A 22,698-nucleotide genomic window follows, 5' to 3' on the forward strand; every position below is an offset into this window, starting at 1 on the left:
GCCATGTTGTTTCTTATGGCTTGTTTATCCTCTTGCTGTATGGCCCTATCGTGGGCTTTCGGTGATAGATTATGCCCCTACCTAGTTGGAAACTTCTATTCTAGCTTTGATATAAACTCTCGCCTAGGAATAGTCTAGTTCAAGTGAAGGAGTCTCTTCGTATTTTCGTAAACCATCCACGTAATGCTAAGCGCAGGAGCAACCTTGAGCAGATTCGGCATCAGGCCCTTGTACAGACCCCTGACTCCTTCGTTCCGAATGGTCTTTTGCGCTACATCCCATATGCCGGTATAGTGGGCAGGGTGCATTATAGTGCCCTGAGTCTGTAGCCTCGTGCGGAGCACATTCAGAGGGTAGACTACCGAGGCGCCAAAAGCACCTGATGTCGCTCCCATGATTCCCGTCACGAAAGTGCTTGGGTGGGCGTCCTCCTCGTGAATACCGTCAGCCTTGGCTTTGTATGATATGTAGCTCGTCTTGAGTAGCTCGAATGTACCCATATCGATGGCGGAATACGGAAACATGCCGATAAGGCCCATAGTCACACCCCTGTAGGTAGCCCGGACGCCGCCTTCTGCCCACATCTTCTGGGCAGTTTGCAAGAGAAGGGCATTGCCACGTGGGCCGCCAGAAACGTATTCCGACTGCAAGCTAACAATTGTATAAGTCAAAGCTATATGCAAATGCAATGTGAGGCTTACCGGAACTTGAGGGTATCCAGGGGATAGACACAAAACCTATATACTCATTAACTACCACCATATAAAAGGACGAATAGGTAGACATACTGTGCAGTCATGCCTGCTACACCGCCTGCTACAAATCTAGAATACGGGTTGATCTGATGCATATCATTATGCCCTTCGAGGCTTGCAAGGGTCTTCTTAGCAGCTTCATATGCTCCAAACTGGTATGCGGTCAGCATGATTTTAATCAGACACAACACCTTGAAAGATGTACCCTAATTGCTGTCTCTGGCATGATCTTAACCACATTGAGTCCATTGCCTGGTTGATGAAAGGGTGAGCTTCGAGGTGATTTGGAGTAGTCTTGTCCAAGGGAGATAATTACCAGCAAAGAATCCACGAACACCTCCAACTTTGTATATGTCGGTGATAGCTGTGACCAAGGGCCCGCCCGCATGTTTCAAGGCACGGATGGCTTGGCCCTTCTTGGCGGCGTCGACGGCGGCATTGGCGGTTGCGGTTGCGGTTGTTTTCACGAGAAGGTAGACCTTCAATCGATCGAGCGGGGCAGTAGCAGTACGAGAGATGCCTCCCGCCACAGCACCAGCAATGAAATAGCCTGGATCGGGGAGGTATTTAATCAGCATAGATCTTTTGCTTGTTTCACTCAATCCCGGTTCAATCACAGTGCCTTCTGCTGCGGGAAGCTTCTCCTGCTTAGTGCCGAAGAGATCATCGGTAGAAGTAGTGGTATCGGAGGTATCGTCAACATATGGCTGTGCTGCAGCCATGGTCATGTTGGTCGTACCGTTGGCTGTTGGAGAATTATGTGTCACTGTTGTTCTTTGTTCGCGTTCCTCCTCGTTTGAATTCGAAGATGGAGGAATATACTCCTCATCCGGTGGGCAGGCGATTCTGAAGATTGAACCAAAAAGGGTGGAGAGAATATTCGTACCTAAGCCATGAAGAGTTTCCTCGCTGACTACCGAGTCACCTTCGGAATTGAGAGTGAGGATGTCTGAGTAGAAGGTGAAGACTGCCCGCAGTGTGGTGGTAGAATCAGTGTTAGGCATGAAGAGGAGGAAATTTCTAGGGTTGTCAGATGTCAGTATTGTTTTACAAAATTGAACACGGTGACGCGTGTAGATGCGCTGTCCCACAAGCCTTTAACTTCTTAACTCTCATCCAAACAATTACCATGCAATTACCATGCAAGTATAGACCTGTGCTAACATTACAATACAACCACAAACGACTTTATGTCCACCCGGGTTTAATCCCTCGGAATCACGAGAGGCGGGGGAGATACGAAATACGCAATACGCAATACGCAATACGAAATGGAAGGCAAACTAACCGCCATTCTTCATAAGTAATAAACCCATCACGATTGTGATCGATATGCTCGAAAAATGCATCCAACCGGCGTAGGGGGACCGCAAGACCAGCACGTTGCACAGCATGGTGAAGCTCTTCCTTATCAAGCTTCCCATTCTGGTCTCGATCGATAGATTTAAAAAGAACGTAGAGCTGACGCTCAGCAGCTTCGACGAAGACTCGAAATTCTATATCCATTCCAATCATGATTAGTTGGACAGACGACAGCATGGTGGAAATCTAAAGCAGGCTCTACAGACCCTCGTATTGAATCTTGCCGTCGCCGTTCGAATCCACTACTTTTATTATAGTCTTCAGCAAGTCATCGGCATTTTTCATTGCTACCGTACCAAGTCAGCAACAAAATCTCCAAGGTCTAAGACGACTAAGGCAGAGGGGATTAGTTGCTAACGATGATCAATCCTCTTGAGGCCTTTTTGCAACCCCTTCCAATCCAGCTCGCCTGTGCCTTGGTAGTCCAGTTTTCTCCAAAGCTGCTCAACGCGTACGTCGCGCTGGTTCTGCGACTCCTCCATCTCCATCTCCAACTTAGTGATCAACTTGGGAATGTCCATACTCGGCGATCATGACAGGCGCAACGGAAAGAACGAGGAAGAGGCTATCGCAAAGCTGACCATTGAATGCTACGGATAGGGCATCATTGGACGCTATGTCGGGGGTCGTTGTCGCGACTTGTCTGAGATCATTCCCTCAAACAAGTCGATAGTTGAAAGTCGGTTGTTTTGTCGACAAGTTCCAAGACTTGAACGGGGCGCGCGAAAATGACGACCGTCCCGCAAAAGGAACCTCGGGGAACAAGGAATCCATGTCGAACCCAATTTGACAGCCCCGATAAGCCGATAAGGAATAATGCCTACTGGATCAACCTACCGGATGACGATGCTCCCGTGCGGACTAAGGGGAATGGACTGTGTGCGACCTATCAAATAAAGGGAGCAACCACAGTGCAAATTATGTCATACAGACATATGCTAATCAATGCGCTAGTCAATGCAACTCCCCCCACCCCACTTTGTCCGATATCTCCAGCTATGTACCTAACCTAGATCTTAATAATACGCAACTTGTTCTGCTGCTCGTCTGTCCAATCTTCATCTTTCTCAGCCTTGGCTTGTCTAAGCCATCTCCTTTCAGCCTCACAGGGCTGGGGTTTCCAAAACCCCCATCAACCCCCATCATGTTCCCCAATGCTGGGTTTATCTAAGCTTACTTATCTTGTATTTTCTTCGACTACCTGGGTAAATACCCTAGGCAGCGTCATCCTATAGACTAATGGCGGCCAATTACTGGGAGTCAACCCAGAGGCGCTTCTGGCAGTTCTCGAAAGATGAACTTGCTCAGATGCGCGACGAGCTAGAGAAAAGCGACCAGGCCCTGGTACAAATGTTCCCCTTGCCACGGAGAACGCATCTAAATATATACTTTAATCAACGTAAGATGGCAGATCTTATCTCATAATGCAAGGCCGCGTGCTAATGCTAGTTGTTGGCTAGAAATCGGTCGTTTAGGGAAGAGACTCAACATCAAACAACAAGCCGTTGCTACGGCTCAGCTATATATAAAGCGATTCTATTGCAAGGTCGAAATTCGTCGGACGAACCCCTATCTCGTTCTCACCACGGCACTATATCTGGCTTGCAAGATGGAGGAATGCCCGCAACATATCAGAATGTTTGTGACGGAGGCACGATCTCTATGGCCAGGTGCGTTCAATCTATACTCTGGCGTTAAACTAGGCTTTTCAGCTAACTAGAGTATATTCCTAGACTTACTTCATGCTGACGTTTCGCGCGTTGGCGAATGCGAGTTCTTCCTTATATCCGAGATGAACTCCCAACTAATAGTCCACCAACCTTACCGAACGTTAACGAGCCTTCAATCCGATTTTTTCCTTACTCCAGACGAGATCAACCTAGCACTATCGGTAATTAACGATCACTACATGACAGACCTACCGCTCTTATATGCGCCACACATCATTGCGCTCACGGCCATTCTTCTTTCCCTAATTCCCCGTCCGAATAATAATGCCAATATGGCTGCAGTAACGGCGGCGTTGACGCAAGCCCAACAAAGTCGATCTAGCACCGGTACCGGCCAAAATACACCTGGAGCCACCGAGAAAGATAAGCAACAAGATGTGCGAATGGGCAAGATACAGCGTTTCGCTGCTTTCCTTGCTGAGAGCACCGTGGATATTGAGGGTATGATAGACTGCACACAAGAACTGATTTCGTTCTACGAATGCCACGAGCAGTATAATGATAAGATAATGCGCGAGCAAGTTAACAGATTCGTCAAGGCCAGAGGATTAGACAAGCACTAGATTCGTCGTCACCAAAGGTTAGATGGCGTGTTACATGAACCGAAAGAGAGGTGGGTGGCGGTCTTTGGTGCTCGTAAAAGGCACTGGGATGTTTGAGAGACGTCGCAAAATGTTCATATAACAAGATGACTACATGTCAACAGCGATTGATACTACCTAATATATCTACGAAATGGTAAAATATGAGGTTTGACCCGGAATCCACGTATCCAACTTTCAAATCACACGCGCTCCGACTAAGAGATATTGAATTAGAACGGAGGTATTGACGAGTTGCTACAGGGATAAATTCCGACCCCCCCGTATGCATATACATAGTGAATATTATGTGATGATATCAACATGCGGGGGACCGAGAGGTTGGAGTTTGTGTAAGGCATGATACCCATCTGGAGTGAATATACCAATTACGGGAATGCTGTGTGTGTTTCCTAGCTAAGGCAGGTAATATTTATTATTGGAATATTGGAACACTTCCGCTGTTTCGGGAGCCAATTTTTTCAATGCACGTGGTTAGGCTTTTAACTCTTTAGAAGTTGGGGACTTCGAGGCTTTAACCTAGTGTATGCAGAATGCAGATCGAAGGGTGCTCGATACGAAATCATAATCTCATCTAGGCATTGTCCAAGACCCATAAACCTTCACATGCAGAAAGTGTGGAAGGGTAGAAGGGTGGAAGGGTGGAAAGGGTTACGCTGATGATAAGAACGTACCATACCATGTAATACCATGTAAGGTTCCCCGCAAGACGGGATCGAATCCGATATAATAAATCACGTCAAGATGTTACACGTTACGTCGAACAGTTGGTCGGTGCCGCCGTAAGCGAAGCAATTCTATGTAACCGGCCGGCAAGCTCCATGAAGTCAAATGCCATACAGATTTTTATATAAGATAATAATTCGTCATATGTATTGTTGAGATCCTCGAGAACGTGTGTGTCTCATATATAGACAGTATAGGTACCTATAAGTAAATGAATATACCTAATGTACATAGTACATAACATTCAATATTAAGTGAAACTGGTGTAAAACGGAAGGCCAATGGAGCAATGGTCTTGTTTAAAAACGGTCAGTTACAAGAAACGGCTGTGCCGCTCAGCCTCCGCCTTAGCTAAACTTACATTCGTATATGGTCCGAGCTCGGTACTTCTCCACCTTGGCGTGTGCATGTACCTAAGCTTACAGCAAGTGCATTGGGTAACGTTGGGTAACACGGCTTGGAAAGACTTGCCTAGCCCTTAGTCAGACTCGCTCTCTAGGTACATAGTACATATGTAGTGTACAACCACCACATCTACAACCACCACATCCACAACATCCACATATTGTCAACTTCTAACAGGAGTATGTTCCAGCACAAGATGTATGGATGAGTATACCCACTAAGAACCTCATACTACATACACTACCTTTCATCATGAGATACTAATGGAAAGCCTAAAAATTAAGCCTCTTTCTCGATCCCCCAAAAGAGAAACAGCAAATGGAAGCTAACAAGCACCTGATACAACAAGCCGCATATTTGATCGGAACTAGAACCGGGATTCTCCTATATCGGTAGATCTACCACATTCGGAATTCATTACCCAGAATTTCTCGATTGTTCTCCCCGAGCCGGGGCACTAAAATAGTAGCAATCGCTGCCCTGACCGACTGCCTGACTTCGGTCTAGGAATATTAGATGGATGCCACCCAAAGACCTTCGAGAACAAGGCCATCGCTGGACTAAAACGAGTTGTGGGAAAAGATCCGCATACGTACATAACCCAATTTGGCCATAGCAAGATCAATGAACAGGTAAACGGCCATAAAGGATTGGGGTGAATGATTACCCATTCGTATCTAACTAACCTACACATCTATGTATACGGGTAGTACGTATGGGGTTCAATTTGCCGCTTTCGTCACAAGCGGCTGTAGGTATGTAAGTAAGACTGTTGTAATCGAACAAAGCGGGTAGCAGGGCCACAATCGTCAACGTCCCAGTCGGCGCAATTCAACTCTTCATCACTCGCAGAAGACTTTTCTACAACTGCGAGGGAACTCTTCGAATGCATTATCGGGCAAAATCGTGCAAGCCTCTCTCCTACTAGTGTACATACATACGTACATACAATATGTAGGTCTACACCATTCAGGGTCTATGAGTTCTAGGCTCCAAAGTTCCAGGGACCAGAGGCAAATTTCATTACACATGGCGGCAACTTGCGTCTTCCGTTGGGCGGTCACTAGCCACTCAATCGCGAATTTGCCTCCGACGACCCATGCTCTTATCTTACACAGGTGCAGACAAGCAACCAGATGCCAACCCATCACAGGTCGTGATAGGTTGGTTAACTGATCGGTGTTTTGGTCTCACAACCGTACAGATTTGAATAGAATATAGATCAGCAGCGCATATTACGTTTAACTTCAGGTGAGCAAGCGCCTGAATCATAACTTTCTCACACATATTCCAGCAAGCATATCGAGTGGTCGAGTTCGAGAAATGAAACTGCAGGACAAAGGCAGGAATGCTGTCAGCTCTTAGGAGCGCGGGAAATTCACCCGTTCCCTTGCAAAGTACCTTCTTACCTCGTCGAGGCGGTTGTGGGCGGTCAGAACCTTCTCTCTTGCCATCTTCCCTACGGTACAAGTCGTCTGCTAAGCTGCCTAATAAAAGGGAATAGACCAGCATTACCCCCGTCGTCCCAAACCCCAAGCAGTCTCATGCTGCACGAGACCTGGTCCGTACCCACTTGCACCGGTATGGTGGCTTGCAGGACTGGTATGTGCAATCCTAACGATTATACGTTTAGGGTAAAGCTCCAGTTCAACACCCATCATCTGCTCCACCGCGCAACAAGGGTTTCTAACGCCCAGACCCGGAATACTATATCACAGTATGTGTGAGTGGTCACAGTGACAGAGCGACTGGCAAGGCTGCAATCCCACGCAAGCCAAAGGACCGAACTGCCTCTAATTGGCCTAATTGGTACCGACGCAAGAAATTACCTACATAGGCCAAGCCGCCGCTGCAAGGCAGGTGTTGTATTTACTACGTTGTTGTCAAAGGGATACTGGGAATTACCTTAAGGACTAAATACCATAGTTACTCGTCAGTTTCGACAAAGTCGGGATGTGAACCATGAGATCAATCGAATATAGACCGTCATCCCTTTAAACTCTTGGTAGATGTGTCATTATATTCATTACGCTATGGGTAAAAGCGAATTTAAAAATTGGATTAGACAATTACCAATTAACCCCATTTAAAGTCTAGCGAGTTCCCCTTTAGGGACAAACCCGTCTATGCAGGAGTTGCCCCTGAACGCAAGGCAAAGCAGGTAGGGGAAGTTATTCAGGTTATCAATTTACCTAGGTTACGTTAACTACGTATATAGGTAGGTAACAAGGCTGGACCGTCGAAGGTTATGTAGAGAAAGCATCCTACTAGGTTACGTAGGTATGTATAGTCGCAAAATGGAGAAACGATCATCCATGCGAGGCTCGGGAATGCGTTGTTGAAAATGTTGGGGGGTTACGTACCTATCTAATTGATCTGACGATGGTGGGTTCATCAACGTCGAGTGGCGATAAAAATTAGGAACGATCATCGAGATGAAGCTATTCGCATTAAGACGATGTCGAACGATTCACCGATTTGGTAGATTGAAGCCATGTTCAACCCTCCCTCAATCGACCCACCAGCCCACCCAGTCAATACATACATAACGCCTTCGTCGAGTCTCCTGATATGCGCTGACTAGTATAGTGTACCTAACATAATAGTTGCTAGTTGCTACTATGTACAATATGTACATTGTAATATGCAAATGAGATAGGTTGGATTGGATAGGGCTTCCAAAGGGAACCAAATTGGCTTCCCCCCTCGACTGGTGCCGGCTGGTACTCTTGACCAGCCTCGTCCAGTAACCAGATGGCGCAGCTTGCAGGCTATTATTCCTTTGTCCCAGACCACAGCACGCGGACTCGCTACGGTAAATTAAGTCGGCAAGCTACCCGCTAGCGATCGCATTGCAGCGGACATCTGGTGATGGGTGACTGGTCAAGGGACGGCCAGCATTACAAGCATTACAAGCATTGCAAGCATTGCAATGTATATGGTTTGTTAGGGGGAACAGGCGGCCAAAGAGAGGCGTTTTGCAGAACAAGCCGACTGGCACTGTGGTATTCCTGCGAGCAATGGGGAAACAACTAATGTTAGGTACATAGGAACAACATAAGGAACAACAGCGCCCATCGAACCGGGCTCCAGAGCTAGTCCTCGTTTGTCTTAGCGTTAGGATATTAGGATATGCTATCCAATGATCTCAGGTGGCGACTCCAGTTTCATTCGCCAGCTCAATTCCCCACCCGCCATCAATGAAGGAAACCCTTGAGGCTTGTGGGTCCATAAGAACAGTGCGTTGCGCAGGCCTTGCAGGTTCTTGCAGATCTTACATGTCTTTGCAGCTTCCGCTATTCAATGTTGTCCTCCCACTAGGCCTTGTATAGACTAGCTCCAGGTCTTGAGCCAGCAAGCGACCCAAGCGTCCTACGAGTTCCCCCCCGGCCTTGACCCACCCTTCTTTGCCGCCTTCTGCTGTTCTGCTGCTTCTTGTCCATCCAACAAAATCCTTCGCCTTCTCCGAATCACAGCTTGCCCTTCTCCTCTCCCGCCTTCTTTTCTCTTACTCTTATCGATCCTACCACACTCACCCGTCCCTTAAACTTTCCAAGCCTTACCCCAGAAACGCACATAACCAAAATCTATAACCAAAATCTATAACCAATTTTACCACCTCTTAACAACAAACTTTCGAAAAGCTTATTCTCTCTTCTCTCAAATTGCCTAGACGAGTTTCTCATTGTTGTCTATCCTAGCCAAATTTTAATAGCGCAACGGTCGGCAACTTTAAAGCACCCCCAACCCAATCCAACAACGCACAGGACCGCCCGCACACACACACACACACACACACACACACCGCCACCCAACGTCTCTCCTCTGTCCAACCACTTTCTGTAATCTACGACAGCTACTTTGAAAAAGAAAAAGCATACTTTTTTACGCATGACCCTAAGGGAAGAACAATATCATAATGTCTTATTACAGCTATAACCATCATCAACCAACAGCACCCGCTCCTTCGGTTTCGCACAACCACCATGGCGGTCGAAACCGAAGAGCACCGAGGCTCTCTGTATCTCAAAACTCTCAGAAGCAGTTTCGTGGTGTGAGGAGCATGAAGGAGCTAAGTGAATCTGTTTCCGTGAATGCTTTCCGATCACAATTCGAAGCGAGCCGTTCTTTCGATCTCGAGGATGATATGGAGTTTTGCCCCAAGCTGTTGACGGAGATTGATGTGAGTCAGGCCAACACTGATGATATTGTTGTCTAATACGTCGCCTATTCTACATGGTCGTATCGATAACTCGTTCATGTACCAACATAGTACTAACCTGTTCGTCTATAGCTGGTGTCGATTAGCAGTGCTTCTTCCGACCGATCTTCACTGTCCAGCAACTCGCCTAATGCTTCACCCACGCAGCACCCGCAACAAGTTGCTTCTAGTTTCTCTCTCAACTCTACCTCTCCAGCTTTTATTCCTCCTAGTTTCCAAACTCAGCAGTCGAGTCTAAAGTTGCATGCACCCGCTGCCACCCGGGCGCGCAATGCCATCCCTATCATCAACCCCGCCAATGGCCTAACGATGTCCAGCCCGCCGCAGTCCGTTTCGCCTGCCCGAATGCAGCACATCGGCAGACGATGGTAGATGGCCTGTCGCCTCGCTTCCTCTTTAGATGTTGAGATGACTCATCATCTAACCACTCGTTTGCAGTTGTTCTGAACATCTTCTACTTTCCGTTTAGAAGACATTTGCTCCAATAGCAGCTGTTCATCTTGGCGGGCACCGGCACGGACATCAGGCATCAACGACACATCTTCAGGTCATTTTAGGGCTCGACTGCGGACTCCACCTCTACTCCACTTTCTCCCTGTATAAAACATCCTTATTCGACATATAACTAGTGTTCATCGTAAAACTTTCTCCGGATCTTCACGATGGGCGCGAATTGGCATTGAAGATAATCGATACCACCTGATTTTTGTTTGGTTTGAGAAAAAGGGAAAATCCCGATAATCCCGGTGTTCTGACCTCGAAAGATGGGGGCTGTTTGGGTTCGCAAATGGGCGTTTTAAGTTACGGCGGTTTTGCATTTCGTAATTGCATCGGTGTTCACGACACAACGGAGTCATCGGGTTCAATCTGGGAGCGGCACGATAAAGCGTCATCACGGGTTATGACATTTTGAGCAAAAAAAGAATACCACTACACATATAGAACAAGTGTTTGGCGACGAGGGGTTGGTTTCTATTTTGTTTAAGCAGGCAGGTGGTTCTTCCATCGGGGCGGAGTTGTGCTACTCGGCAAGGTCTTTTTTACATGGGAAATATCCGGGTCAAAGAGAATCTCAACACAAAGTAACGGGATTGGGTAGGCACTCGGGGTGTCTTGATTTTTATTTTTCTAAGCTCACGGCACGAGATGGGAGTTGGTTGCGCGGTGCTTTGGGGCTGCAAATACAGGGCTCATATTCATGTCATCATCATCATTGTCTTTTGTTTCCCTTTTTATTTTTACTGTCCTTGTATTACGGTCTAAGGATGAGAGGATACCAGTCCGTTTCTTTCGTATTATTCCCCCGGGCAAAGGTTCTACCAATTGGGTCAAGTGCATCACCAGGTTTCTTCTCTCGGGGCGATTTGGGGGAGGATGGAATCTTTGTGTATAGGAAATCATATTCGGGCGGACAAGCGCAGGCGGCGCAGAAATGGGTACACGCCAACTGGTTCCCTAACGGCTGTGTGGCGTTTACCTATTTTGGTGTTTGTGTGTGAAGATAAAAGAGAACGCCTCTTGTTGGGTGTCTTCTACCGTACATTCGATGTGTTCAATTGAAATGGGCGAAATATGTGCCTCTCACTTCTAAACCTCTACTGTGTTCCTGCATTTGTGATGGTGTGACTAGCGATCGTAGCGATGCTGTAACTATTGGTATGCTTATTGAGGGATATGGAAGTCAGACTGAGGTTTGGTATCCCAACTGTTGCCGTCTCGTCCATCTTCGGATCGGTCTAGCGGCGGTTATGACAGTCTAAAGACGAGTCGTGCAGGTCGGACTATCATCCGATAAACGCTGTGTACGCTATGCAGAGATCTATCTTTGGGTATATATTGTTTCTCGGTCGACTAGCCGGCTGGGCAACTAACTAATGTTATTTGCTACGCCTACCTGTGCATGTGTGTATCGCGTATGCATATTATATTATATATTATATATTATATATTATATATTATATATTATATATTTTATATCGGGCTGTACATACATACACACATACCTCATACATACCTATGTATAGGTAGGTAGGCATATCATGTATGCGCGCCGCCCCTTTCCCCGTGGTCTCCCCGTCGGGCTTGCTGCATGACAAAGGCCTGTCTTGCTCGTTTGAGTTAGTGGTCCGTCGGGTCTGCTCTGCTGCATATGCGGACGCCCCGCACCTCGTACCAGCTTCTAGTATTATGGGCAGATGGGACGGGTTGGGTACATACCTAGTTAGGTATGTACTGTGTAGGCAAAGATAGGAGGTACTTGAGGTAGGTAAGGTAAGGTAAGGTAAGGTAAGGTAAGGGAGGCAGGGAAGGAAGGAGATCTGCTGATTGACTTGACTGTGTCTGGGTGTATGTATGTTGTGTTCCTGACTCGGCTGCAGGTTGTCCGTTCGTCGGCCCGGTCAGGTGATGGGTAGGAGATGCGGTGTTGTGTTGTGTTGTGTTGCGTGCTTGGTGGGCGAGGCGGGAGACTAATGTAAGATTGTTGTTAGTACGAATATGTAGTTGTAGCTATAGCTAATAGTTAGAAGATATAACTAAGTAAGTTTATTTCGTAAGTTAGGTTAGGTAGTTAGGCGTGTAACTAACTCCCAAAATGCATGACGGCGAGATATTCACCCTCTGTTACCATGTTGTGATTCTGAGACATATTCGCGCGCTTCTGTCATTGGCGAATTGGATCGGTTTCACGAGCGGTCGATAACGGAGTCTTGTCGAAGCCCAGGCCAATTAGATAGATCCGGCATGAGGTGAGACGGAGGCCGCTGCGAGTAATATCTACCATGTATGTGTTGCTCGAGACTTCATGCGGGTAAATGCAGTACTGTCAGATATCAGATTGTTAAAATGTGGCTGTCCATTTGATGGAACTCCATTGAGCGCTGGAGGGCGTAATACGGACGGACGGAACTGCTTGAGGTTAGTTAGAGGGTTTGATATTGGTGCTTGTTCCCAACAATATTATATTTCATGCTTGGCTTATGATGTTGAGATTTAAAATGTCAGCTTCTTATTTGATGGAATTATATATATAAGGTCAAAACTACAGAGGCTTGATATGTTCTAGGTATAAGGCCGTGTAATGGCAGCCTCGCATATAATATCTACAGCTAACTTAAAGAGATGTCTAATCTAAGTGTACCGTGGGTATACAAGTCAAATATAAGCCACGGTTGCTACAGGTTAGATATAGCTCTTTACTTATACCACGAAGTCCCCCTTAGTGTTGACCACAAAGAATAAAGAATAGAGTTGATATGGCAGGAAACAGATGTCACTTTTGCCTAGGGAAATGGCTTAAGTCTACTTGACCCATGACTCTAAAGGTAGACTTATCATTATGGCACGAAGCCTTTCATACCAATATACATATAGTTACTTCGAGATAAACTACAGGAACCCGCAACGTGATAAAGTATATTAAAACTCCCTACATGCGCTTACCTGCAAACTACCTAAACCGACTCGAATAAAGAAGACCACCGGTTGTGACCTTACACCGGAATAGGAGTTATTACATGCATGAATACGTATCTATTTACCTTTGGCTTCTGCTTACTAACTCTGACGTCTATCATTCGGATATGGTGTCGGGATATTAGGGAATAAGTTACTGGCTTAGCGGTTTTGAATAACTATCGGGACAGTTCACGATACTTTCCGAGGCGTTATTAAAGATGGCGTGCTACTAATTTCTATAGTGAGATCTGAGGTTTGGACACAGTGTATTTCTTTAGGTGAATGTCACATTGGTCGTATTTGATAGGTAGTTATTCAGAAAAGAAAGATTAAGTTAATAATAAGGTGCAACGGTTAGGTGGAGAAGTGATGTCGTCTCCGAAGAAAGAAAGCGGACTAAGCCGTGGAATGAACCGTGCGCTAGTTATTACTGACCAATCATTTCTCTCATTTCTCATCAGATTTGCATAACCCACCCAAGGTTCCCTCTTACAAGCTCTTGACGTCATAATATTAAGTAAATTCCTTGGTCTCCGGCCATTGAGAGCAGCGCCATGTTCCATGACTACGAGACAATTACCTCAAAGCTCTTTGGGATAAGTTCAATTGAACTAATAAGCTTACCCCGACTCGAATACATTGTTTATATGCAATTTTTCTAAGCTTCAAGCTACCCACTGTCTACAACATACTACCTACATACTCACTTATACAACTACAACTACAGCTACGACTACTGCCGTTTACCTAGAGATCTTATATACCATCTCGAGAACTATATCAAACACACATAAACATAATGGCCTCCAGAATGCTATTCAGATCAGCTGCTACCATTGCTACAGGCAGACAAGCAGCGGCACAACGGACCTTCACCACCAGCTCCGCAAACCTATCCTACAAGGAGAGCAACCGTAAGTGACACCGCTTCCCCCAAGAGAAGGATTATACGCATCTATGTAAACCAAGAAAACATAATTAAAAGAAGAACCACCCATTGGCTAACATAAAGCCTCCCACGCAGACGGATCCGAAACACACGACCCGGAGAAGCACAAGCAGGACCTGCTAGCGAAGCACAAGGAAGGCAAGGGCCACTGGAAGCCCGAGCTGGCATCCGATAGCGAGGAAGCCATCAAGGCAGACCGGCACGGCGGCGACGGCAAGGAGGACATCGCGGCTCTGCAGGAGCGCACCAAGCGGGCTGCCGAAGAGACCAGCAAAGCCGGCACTAGCATGCGTGATGGGTTGTAAGGTCAGGACGTTTTATTAGTTATTATTATTATTATTATTATAAGCAACTATACAGACGTTGGGCTGACTGGCTATTTCAGAGTCGACTTGATGGACAGGGATGGATCAAGATGAAAATGATGGGCGTTGTTCGGACGTTATGGTAGGCGGTTTCGTTGCGGGTTTACTCAATATGTATTGTACGAGTAGGAAATGACAATGGACTCGGGATCTAATGGCTAACTGGAGTATCTATCTACATCTACATGCTCGACTATCGTTCCTCGCTAACGTGTAGTCTATAAATCTTCTTCTACGGCTGAGATATATTCATGGCTCAATTATTATAACTAGGTACCTATGTATGCATTATTCTTCCAGTAAGTGAACTTGGACCGTTTATGGTTCGCAAGTCGATTTATATCAAATACCCAACGAGAGAATATACGATGTGTAAGTCCGTGGCGCCCGTCCACGTATGAGTGTATAATATAAACAATGATATATATATAATCAATGTAAGTCTCCCTGTTAAACGCCATGCCGACGCCATGCAAAATGCAACGAGGACTCGAGTATATCAGTCCAATCCAGCCCTGTCCTGCGCAATTACCACATCCCGCCTCTTTTCTAATCCCCCCTTAGGTGCCTAGCCAGCCCCCCCTCCCTCGTGCTCTTTTTTCTTCTCCCCCCCCTTTATTTCAGAATCGCAATAAGCAACACCAACACGATAATCAAGATGATTATAGCGATCATCTGCTTACTATCCCCCGCCGCCCTCGTAATCTTGCCGACCTGGCGCTTCGCGCGATCCAGCCGCCCCTGGTGCCGGTCTACCGCGCTATCGACATCATCCAGCATGGCCACGTGCTCGTCGAGCTCGTCGCCGATCTGCATGCTGAGCTCCCGCTGGCGCGCGATGCTAGCGCCCAACGCGTCCAGCTGCTCGTCCTGCTGGTCTAGAATCCGCTGGTGGTACGCGTGGATCTGCACGTTGTCCATGCCCGCCGCCTCGTCCCGGTACCCCAGGCTGTCGTCGCCGGGGTTGTCGCGGTACCGGCTCGCCCCGAACAGCTGCGCCTCTAGGTCCGGGTCTGTGGTCGCGGAGGGGCTCGCGGGGTTGTCGGTGAAGCGCACGGTTTTGGAGGCGGTGCGGGTGCCTTTGGGCCGGAGATTCGAGGACGAGGAGGCTTGGGGAGGGTTGGAGACGCTGTTGCGGGGCGAGGTGGTGGCGTGTTCGAAGTCCGAGCGCAGGGTCGGGTCGTTCGGATGTGTGAGGGTGGATTCGCTGGATGGAGAGGAAAAGCCGTGGAATTGGGATGTCAAGTCGTCGTATTGCTTCTGTAGGCTGGGAAGGACATCGGAGATGGTGAGGGAGCCACTGTAGATGTGTTAGTATAATAAGGGATATATTAAAGATGATAGTTCTCAGGTAGGTATAGATGGTATATCGTAAACCCGATCGCCTAAGATGCCATCGCATACTCTTCATCGCCAGCTTCCTCGAGCCTTTTCTGCTCCTTCCCTAGCGCTTCTAATCCATCCTTGAACTGCTCTAGAGATCTAGATATGTGTCCGTCCTTCGAATCGCCATCGAGATTGAGGCTCTGCGCCCGCTGCCGTTCCAGCAGGGAAAGCTTGATATGGTCGGCCAGGAGGTATAGTTGGTTCGGGTTCGACATGGCGACCCGTCGTTCGTCAGACTAGCGCCTGGGAATCTGGGATGGGGAAAGATATGTAGCGTGACGAGCCGAACCAACCGGGGGATGCGGAATAGCAGATGTGTTGAATGTGTGTGTCCTAATGTGTCTGAGGCCAAATTGTCAATTGTCAGTTGGGTGGTTCTCGATGGCTGTAAGTTGTAACTTTGTAGCAGGAGATAGCTAATAATACATGTAGGTACCAGTAGTACGGTAAGAGTACATATTGTATTGTACAGTAATCTACATTACACGCAGATGCGACATGCGAATAAGACCTATCAATCACCTAGCCTTAACATTTATTACATACATTGTGCATATGTGCATATATGCATAATCGGGAACCATATATTTCCATTCTCCGCATCTCGATTCGTTACTTTAGGAGGTACCTAACCGCCTAACCGCCTACCCGCCTAACCTTAACCTTATGTAATCATGACCACTTTCTTTTCTTCTCTCAATCTTCTTTTGTTTCTTTAACATCCTCCAACTATGATCCGCATTACCATATCCCCATACTGTGTAGTCGTTCTCTCCGGCCGGCGTCGGTATAAACGAACCCACCAGTCAACTCAAGTTACATACCTAGGTTAGGTAACTTAAGATGACCGGCTACGGTACGGAATGCTGGTAACGAATCAGACCACGGACTAGGGGCTGGCTGTTGGTCTAGTCTTGTTCTGTTCTGCTTTGCCGAGCTTATCCCCTCTTACCTCCTACCTCTTACTCATGTCTTCCATTTGAAGATTGAGGTATTTGAGCATCTAATGACCGAGCTCTCTGCTGACCTTACGTCCCAGTTTGAACAAGCTCTTCAACTACCGAGGTGCTGACCTAAATCCTATTGCTTATGTGCTGGCTTATGTGCCTCACATCTGCGACTGAAGGAGCTCTGACTCGTCCACCGTCGTGGGGTCCGAGATGGGTTCCACGATGAGGCAATCTTTGGGGGACCTTCGAAACCGGTGTCCGATGAGCAGCTGAGGTAGGATTTATGCCATTTCCTAGCCTAAGGTACGACGTCTCCCGAAAATGTACAATCCACCGGAGCCCTACTACCTTCTCCTATTTGGTTAGTTACGGACTTGTTACTAGGATGAGATAACTTTGGCCCGAACTGCCCGCACCTTTACGCCGCTTGGCAACAATCCGGCAAGTAAATCGTGTGGGGTTACCTGTTACTACTAGTCGCGCTACGATATCATTTCAAGGGTCCTATTATGACACTAAACGAGATAGTAATGGTCTTGCCCCTCACTGATACAAGTTCGACTATCATCTTGGTTGTTTAAAGTTAGGTTGAAGTTTTTTCCGTAGTTATATGATATGCTATTTTATTTTATCTTATTTTATTTCATTTTAGATTTCTAGTGAATCTTTTCTCGTCTTCTACTTATTGTTACCATTGTTACCTCTGTCTTAGGTAGTTTAGTGTACTTGGTTGGCGGAACTAGGTCTTCTCACTACAACTACTTGTCCATCTCTCATAGTTCAGCTTCTTATACCCATCTGTCGTAACCGAATCCCACGTTGCACGACATCATGTCTCTCCCTAATGGCGTGTACCGCGCCGATCAGGTCGGCTCTTTTCTGCGACCAAAAGCGCTTCTCGAGGCACGCGAACAGGCTGCTGACGGCAAGCTGAAGGTCGAACAGCTGAGAGAGCTAGAAGACAAATACGTGGCCGATGTCGTCGACAAACAGCTTACTGCTGGACTACGGGCCATCACAGATGGAGAGTTCAGACGACAATGGTTTCACGTTGATTTCTTGAAAAATCTTAGCGGCGTAGAGTTTCGTGGTGCTCTACAGTCTACCAATGTTAGCGTAGGAGGTACCATGCCTCCACGACTCGTCGTTGTTGACAAGATCGGCCATCCGAAGCCAATTCAAGTCGACGATTATAGGTACCTCGAGTCTCGGATCGCGGCAGCTGGTGCCAAGGCCACACCGAAGGTCTGCATCCCGTCGCCGACCATGATTCACTTCCGCAATAGCCGCGAGACTATTGATGAGAAGGCTTACCCGACGCTGGAGCCCTTCTTCGAGGATCTCGCGCGTGTATATCAGGAAGAGTTGGATGACCTCTATAAAGCCGGTGCTCGCTTCGTACAGCTCGACGACACCAACTTAGCCTATCTTTGCGATCCTAAGATGCGTGCTGAGGCCGAGGAGCGACATGGCGATGCCAACCTTCTTGCTCGTCAATACGCCGCGCTTATTAATGCGGCTATCTCGAAGCGTCCCGCCGATTTGACTATTGGAATACATTTATGCCGCGGTAACCACCGCTCGCAATGGTTCGCGCAGGGCGGATACGAACCCGTAGCCGAAGTTCTATTTAAGGACCTGAACGTGGATGCCTACTTCCTCGAGTACGACGACGCGCGATCGGGCGATTTTTCGCCGCTCCGCCACCTACCCGAGAACAAGATCGTCGTCCTTGGTGTTATGACAAGCAAAAAAGCCGCTCTCGAAGACAAGGCCGAGATCATTAAGCGCCTTAAAGAAGCTGCTTCGTTTTGCCCCAAGGGCCTAAAGCAACTCTGCCTCAGCCACCAGTGCGGCTTTAGCTCGACGTCTGAAGGTAATGACCTCACCGAGGAAGAACAATGGGCCAAGGTCAAGCTAGAGGTGGAGATTGCTAAGGAAGTTTGGGGGGATGATCTGTCCATCTAAACAGATACGTACAATAGGGGTATTATTACCTTAGGTTACGTGACATGGTCTCAGGGGGCTCTGGAGTATAGTCCAAAGTTTCGTACGCGCCACGTGGGTAGGTATACGTATGGCCACATGGCAATGAAGCTGGTGTATGCATTTTCAGTGGCAACGGAGTTGGAAAGCCGACAAACAGGTGTGTTTGCGTTGGCGTTAAGAGTGGTAGGTGTGATTCAACATAGCACAAAGTACGAAGCCCGCATTAGTTGTACTCTAAAATAGGAAAGTTAGAAAATATAATACTGCCAGCAGTAGTTGTCATACGCACTATAACTGTGTACCCAGAAGCCATCCATAGCACATATTGTAAGACAGAACACTGCTGTAATGTAAATAGGAAAACAACGACGCCAGCATATTAACATGGCATATCTAACGAAAAACCCTGTAAACTCCAGGAGAAATCTTATTTGTACAGTATAGCAGACCCCCGCCTCCCCCTTTGCCCGCCCTCTTCCCTAATGCACACCGGGGAGTTTATGATTTTCTTGCGCCAGAGTTGCCAATCAAACAGTAATATACCACCCACCTATCACCACCCCTCTGTGTAGTATTGTAGTATTAGTTTAATCCTTTCCCCCAAGAGATGCTCTTGTAACCCTTTAGTCTGCAGCCGCTATCCTTCCAAGCCTACCTGCCAAATCCTCTATAAACACAGGCAAGATACGTTCTCCTTCTCCTTCTTGTTCGCTCGCGGCTCTCTGGGGGAATTTTCCGCCTCTGGGCCAGGGGGTACTGGGCGTATAATATAAAAGAGACATGAAGACATGAAAACATGAGAACATGAGAACAAAGGCATAAGCTCATTCGGAAATGCATAGAAATTGCGCCAATCAAGACAAATCAAAGCTGAGCTCATCTCATAGAGGCTGAGAATATTGAGAATCTCGTAATTGGCCTCCTGAACGACGACGTTTGTTCCAAGAGACCAGCACATCGAAAAAAGTCGAGGCATTTTCTGACCCGAAACGCCGAATACATTTCTGTTGCCACCGAGCGACGGGGATTAAAAAGCCGGAGATGTCATAAGAAAGAAAATCCGTATTAATCCGTCCGAACAGCTGGTCTGATCAAGATAAAACTCTTCGCAATAAGAGAGCGAGAAGAAAATCGACGTTTAAGCTCCGGGAGGGGGAGGGGCCTCACCCTGGGGCTGGCTGCCAGGTTGCTGCTGGGCATAAGCTTGGTACCAGAGCGCAAGGTATTGCTGGTATCCACCATCTTCACTCAAAATTAGCACGGTTCATAAAACAGAGGGTGATATTGTTCTGGACTTACACGCAGCATACGGGTCGCTAGCAGGGTTAGCACCTGCAGGCTCTGCTGCCTGGCTGCTCTGTTGCTGCTGACCATAGTTGGGATTGGGGTTGGGATTAGGATTAGGATTGTCCCAATCTCGGCGGTGTTGGTTGCGAGGAGGGCGACTTTGGCTGGCACCATTATTCTTCTGGCGCTGGGAAAATGTAAGTAATATGTCTAAGTTGGCATCATGAAATGATAAGGACTTACTACTGCATCAACTTTGTCTTCGATAGCACGCTTGGCTCGGTTGATGGCGTCGTGAGATCCAATTAGGCCGATCTCACGCTCGGATTGACCAGGAACAGATGCAGTAACGTTAATCTTACATCCGGTAGTGTTCTGCATCTCTCGAATGGTCTCGCCACCTCTGCCTATGATCATACCAACAGCATCACCAGGCACGAAGATAGAGTCATTGATCTTATCACCAGCACCTTGGCTGTTATCACGAACTTGGTCAGTTCTTTGGGGGCGTCCCTTACTAGCATCGTTGCTGGCGTTGCTGGCGTTATTGTTGTTGTTGACGTTGCGGCTATCACTTGCAACAATCTCGAGAATCAGTTCCTTGGCTTGGCTAGCAGCATTAGGGGGGCCAATGAGGTTCACAGGGCGCAGACCGTCTACACTCTGGTCCTCGCCGACAATGTTAATGTGACAGCCACTTCGCTCTTGCAAATCCCTAATAGTTTCACCACCACGGCCAATAATGAGGCCAACCGTGCGATCTGGGACCATAATCTGCATGCAGTCTTCACCATCTCTCAATGTAGCTGGGCCAGGGGTAGTGTTATCGCGACGAGCATGTTGAGGCTTATCAAGGCCGGCTCGTGCAAGGGCACCCATGCCACTATCTTCAATGATTCTATTGATTGACGCCTTGGCTTCCGCACGATTAGCACGAGGACCCGTGATCTTACACTGGCGGTACGGGCCAGGTTCACCAGTGGGCGACAAAAATTGCACTCTGCATGATGTTTCCGACTCAACTCGCCGAAGATTCTCTCCTTGTCTTCCAATGATGAGGCCCACTAGGCTCGACTCAATGCTGATTACTTCCGAATCATCATCATCTCTAGGCGAGAATAGTCCGCTAGAAACGCGACCACGACTAGGGCCAGGCGATAGAGAACGGTCACGACCACGACCGTAATCACGAGTAAGAGCACCACCACGATCATTACGTCGTTCATCCCGGTACGGGTTGACGTTATCACGAAAATTTTCACGACGCGTAGGCGGAGAACGAGATCTCGATCTATAGTGTCTTGCATCCACAGTACGAGCATCATGCCCCTGATAAGCACCAACAGTCGGTCGTTCATACGGGGTCAAGCCCTGTTCAGTTGCATAATTTTTAGCTTTGGCAATCGCGTCACCAAGATTGACAGTACCCGACGTAATTGGTCTAATGGCACTTAAATCAAAGCCTCCAGGTGCTGAGGACTGTTGTACGGGAGGATACGCCCCGGTTGCATACGGTGAAGGCTGGGTGGTGGGTGGCAATGTCGCATACGCATTAGGAGGTGGTCCTTGTTGGTAACTCGGCATGACATAGGGTGTTTGACCTTGAGTGGGAGTTCCAGTTTGCGCCGCTGTAGTACGAAAGCATGGTCAGATTTGGTTCATGAGGGTTTATCAGAAAAAGGCTTCGGCCTGAGAAAAAGGAAAAGAAAACATGGTCAAAACTCGTACCTGCTAGAGCGGCGAGGATCGCCTGAACATTCGGCTGTGCTTCTGCCATTGCGCTGACAATGCAGTCTAGTTGGCGATTCCACTTGTAGTAGAAATGTCTTAGATGACAAGTTTTTATAGCAAGATCAAAGAACAGAAGTCTAAGTATCAAGGTCGGCGATAAATCTTTGGCCCAAAAGACGAAGTGGCGAGTCGCGAGGCGCGAGGCATGCAAATGCAAATGCACTTTTGTGACGACAGACAAGTGTTCAATGTATACGTTCAGTCAATCAATCAATCAATGCTTCAGATGATCCCTCGACTAGAAGTTGACTAAAAGTTGACTAGAAGTTGGCTTGGTCAGATCAATTATGTCGATGGTGAGATGCAAAGTGCAAAGTCCGATCAAAAAGTAAGTCGAATCAATAGTTGAATTTTGTTCTGTCAATCTGCGTCTGACCTAGGTGTGATACAGTAGGGGAAGTACTGTGGAGGTGTGCAGGTAAGGGGGTTGAGTATGGAATATGGAGACGAAGAGGGTGAGAATGTGATCCGGATTGATTCACTGAATGTGAATGTGTATTGGAATGTTTCCCTATCTTAAATGGTGAGAGTGTGTCTTCCTTACCGATCCACTAGATGATTGAATGAAAGAAGAAAGGAGAAAGAGATCCTTTGGACAAAAGGTCTGGTGTGTTTGAAGGAGGAGGATTTTTTATAGGGAAGAGAGGACGGGACAAATGTTAAATGCTGATGGGAAGGTGGATGGATGGATGGATGTACCTAAGAAATCAAAATATGTGCTAA

At 47.4% G+C, this 22,698-nt stretch overlaps 7 protein-coding genes across 7 annotated transcripts; 4 read left to right on the plus strand and 3 right to left on the minus strand.

Annotated features, from left to right (window-relative positions):
* Positions 1-134: 134 nt before the first annotated feature.
* F4813DRAFT_381386 (mitochondrial carrier) lies at positions 135-2,638 on the minus strand (the record flags this gene model as incomplete). Its single annotated transcript, XM_049245668.1, has 8 exons — positions 135-651; positions 702-737; positions 789-907; positions 961-1,007; positions 1,072-1,775; positions 2,044-2,251; positions 2,324-2,404; positions 2,476-2,638. The coding sequence occupies 8 exons, from the start codon at positions 2,636-2,638 to the stop codon at positions 135-137; spliced, it is 1,875 nt and encodes a 624-aa protein (XP_049098475.1).
* Positions 2,639-3,243: 605 nt separating this feature from the next.
* F4813DRAFT_127149 (cyclin-like protein) lies at positions 3,244-4,478 on the plus strand. The gene is made up of 3 exons (XM_049238672.1): positions 3,244-3,516; positions 3,578-3,787; positions 3,851-4,478. Exons 1-3 carry the CDS (start codon positions 3,357-3,359, stop codon positions 4,408-4,410), a joined length of 930 nt encoding a protein of 309 aa, XP_049098476.1. The 5' UTR covers positions 3,244-3,356; the 3' UTR covers positions 4,411-4,478.
* A 4,580-nt stretch (positions 4,479-9,058) lies between these two features.
* Positions 9,059-10,304, plus strand: F4813DRAFT_127204 (uncharacterized protein). The gene is made up of 2 exons (XM_049238673.1): positions 9,059-9,763; positions 9,875-10,304. Exons 1-2 carry the CDS (start codon positions 9,500-9,502, stop codon positions 10,172-10,174), a joined length of 564 nt encoding a protein of 187 aa, XP_049098477.1. The 5' UTR covers positions 9,059-9,499; the 3' UTR covers positions 10,175-10,304.
* A 3,336-nt stretch (positions 10,305-13,640) lies between these two features.
* Positions 13,641-15,154, plus strand: F4813DRAFT_363489 (uncharacterized protein). Its single transcript, XM_049243705.1, has 2 exons — positions 13,641-14,172; positions 14,283-15,154. The coding sequence occupies exons 1-2, from the start codon at positions 14,058-14,060 to the stop codon at positions 14,510-14,512; spliced, it is 345 nt and encodes a 114-aa protein (XP_049098478.1). The 5' UTR covers positions 13,641-14,057; the 3' UTR covers positions 14,513-15,154.
* A 33-nt stretch (positions 15,155-15,187) lies between these two features.
* Positions 15,188-16,173, minus strand: F4813DRAFT_390553 (uncharacterized protein; the record flags this gene model as incomplete). The annotated part of the gene is made up of 2 exons (XM_049247036.1): positions 15,188-15,872; positions 15,977-16,173. 2 exons carry the CDS (start codon positions 16,171-16,173, stop codon positions 15,188-15,190), a joined length of 882 nt encoding a protein of 293 aa, XP_049098479.1.
* A 1,566-nt stretch (positions 16,174-17,739) lies between these two features.
* Positions 17,740-18,876, plus strand: F4813DRAFT_390554 (UROD/MetE-like protein; the record flags this gene model as incomplete). The annotated part of the gene is made up of 1 exon (XM_049247037.1): positions 17,740-18,876. The coding sequence occupies one exon, from the start codon at positions 17,740-17,742 to the stop codon at positions 18,874-18,876; it is 1,137 nt and encodes a 378-aa protein (XP_049098480.1).
* Positions 18,877-19,954: 1,078 nt separating this feature from the next.
* F4813DRAFT_127434 (eukaryotic type KH-domain (KH-domain type I)) lies at positions 19,955-22,238 on the minus strand. Its single transcript, XM_049238674.1, has 4 exons — positions 21,913-22,238; positions 20,428-21,812; positions 20,197-20,371; positions 19,955-20,139 (listed from the first exon to the last, which is right to left on the minus strand). The coding sequence occupies exons 1-4, from the start codon at positions 21,959-21,961 to the stop codon at positions 20,036-20,038; spliced, it is 1,713 nt and encodes a 570-aa protein (XP_049098481.1). The 5' UTR covers positions 21,962-22,238; the 3' UTR covers positions 19,955-20,035.
* Between the last annotated feature and the right edge of the window lie 460 nt (positions 22,239-22,698).

Source organism: Daldinia decipiens (genome assembly GCF_022478715.1).
Source record: "Daldinia decipiens strain CBS 113046 unplaced genomic scaffold F4813scaffold_22, whole genome shotgun sequence".
NCBI classification, from domain to species: Eukaryota; Fungi; Ascomycota; class Sordariomycetes; order Xylariales; family Hypoxylaceae; genus Daldinia; species Daldinia decipiens.

Coding starts and splice junctions, on each gene's coding strand:
- F4813DRAFT_127149 (XM_049238672.1), top strand. CDS start 3,357: ATGGCGGCCAATTACTGGGAGTCAACCCAGAGGCGCTTCTGGCAGTTC. Junction 3,517..3,577: donor AAATATATACTTTAATCAAC/GTAAGATGGCAG, acceptor GTTGTTGGCTAG/AAATCGGTCGTTTAGGGAAG. Junction 3,788..3,850: donor GGCACGATCTCTATGGCCAG/GTGCGTTCAATC, acceptor GTATATTCCTAG/ACTTACTTCATGCTGACGTT.
- F4813DRAFT_127204 (XM_049238673.1), top strand. CDS start 9,500: ATGTCTTATTACAGCTATAACCATCATCAACCAACAGCACCCGCTCCT. Junction 9,764..9,874: donor AGCTGTTGACGGAGATTGAT/GTGAGTCAGGCC, acceptor GTTCGTCTATAG/CTGGTGTCGATTAGCAGTGC.
- F4813DRAFT_363489 (XM_049243705.1), top strand. CDS start 14,058: ATGGCCTCCAGAATGCTATTCAGATCAGCTGCTACCATTGCTACAGGC. Junction 14,173..14,282: donor ATCCTACAAGGAGAGCAACC/GTAAGTGACACC, acceptor CCTCCCACGCAG/ACGGATCCGAAACACACGAC.
- F4813DRAFT_127434 (XM_049238674.1), bottom strand. CDS start 21,961: ATGGCAGAAGCACAGCCGAATGTTCAGGCGATCCTCGCCGCTCTAGCA. Junction 21,813..21,912: donor GATCCTCGCCGCTCTAGCAG/GTACGAGTTTTG, acceptor TTCGTACTACAG/CGGCGCAAACTGGAACTCCC. Junction 20,140..20,196: donor TAGCGACCCGTATGCTGCGT/GTAAGTCCAGAA, acceptor TTTTGAGTGAAG/ATGGTGGATACCAGCAATAC.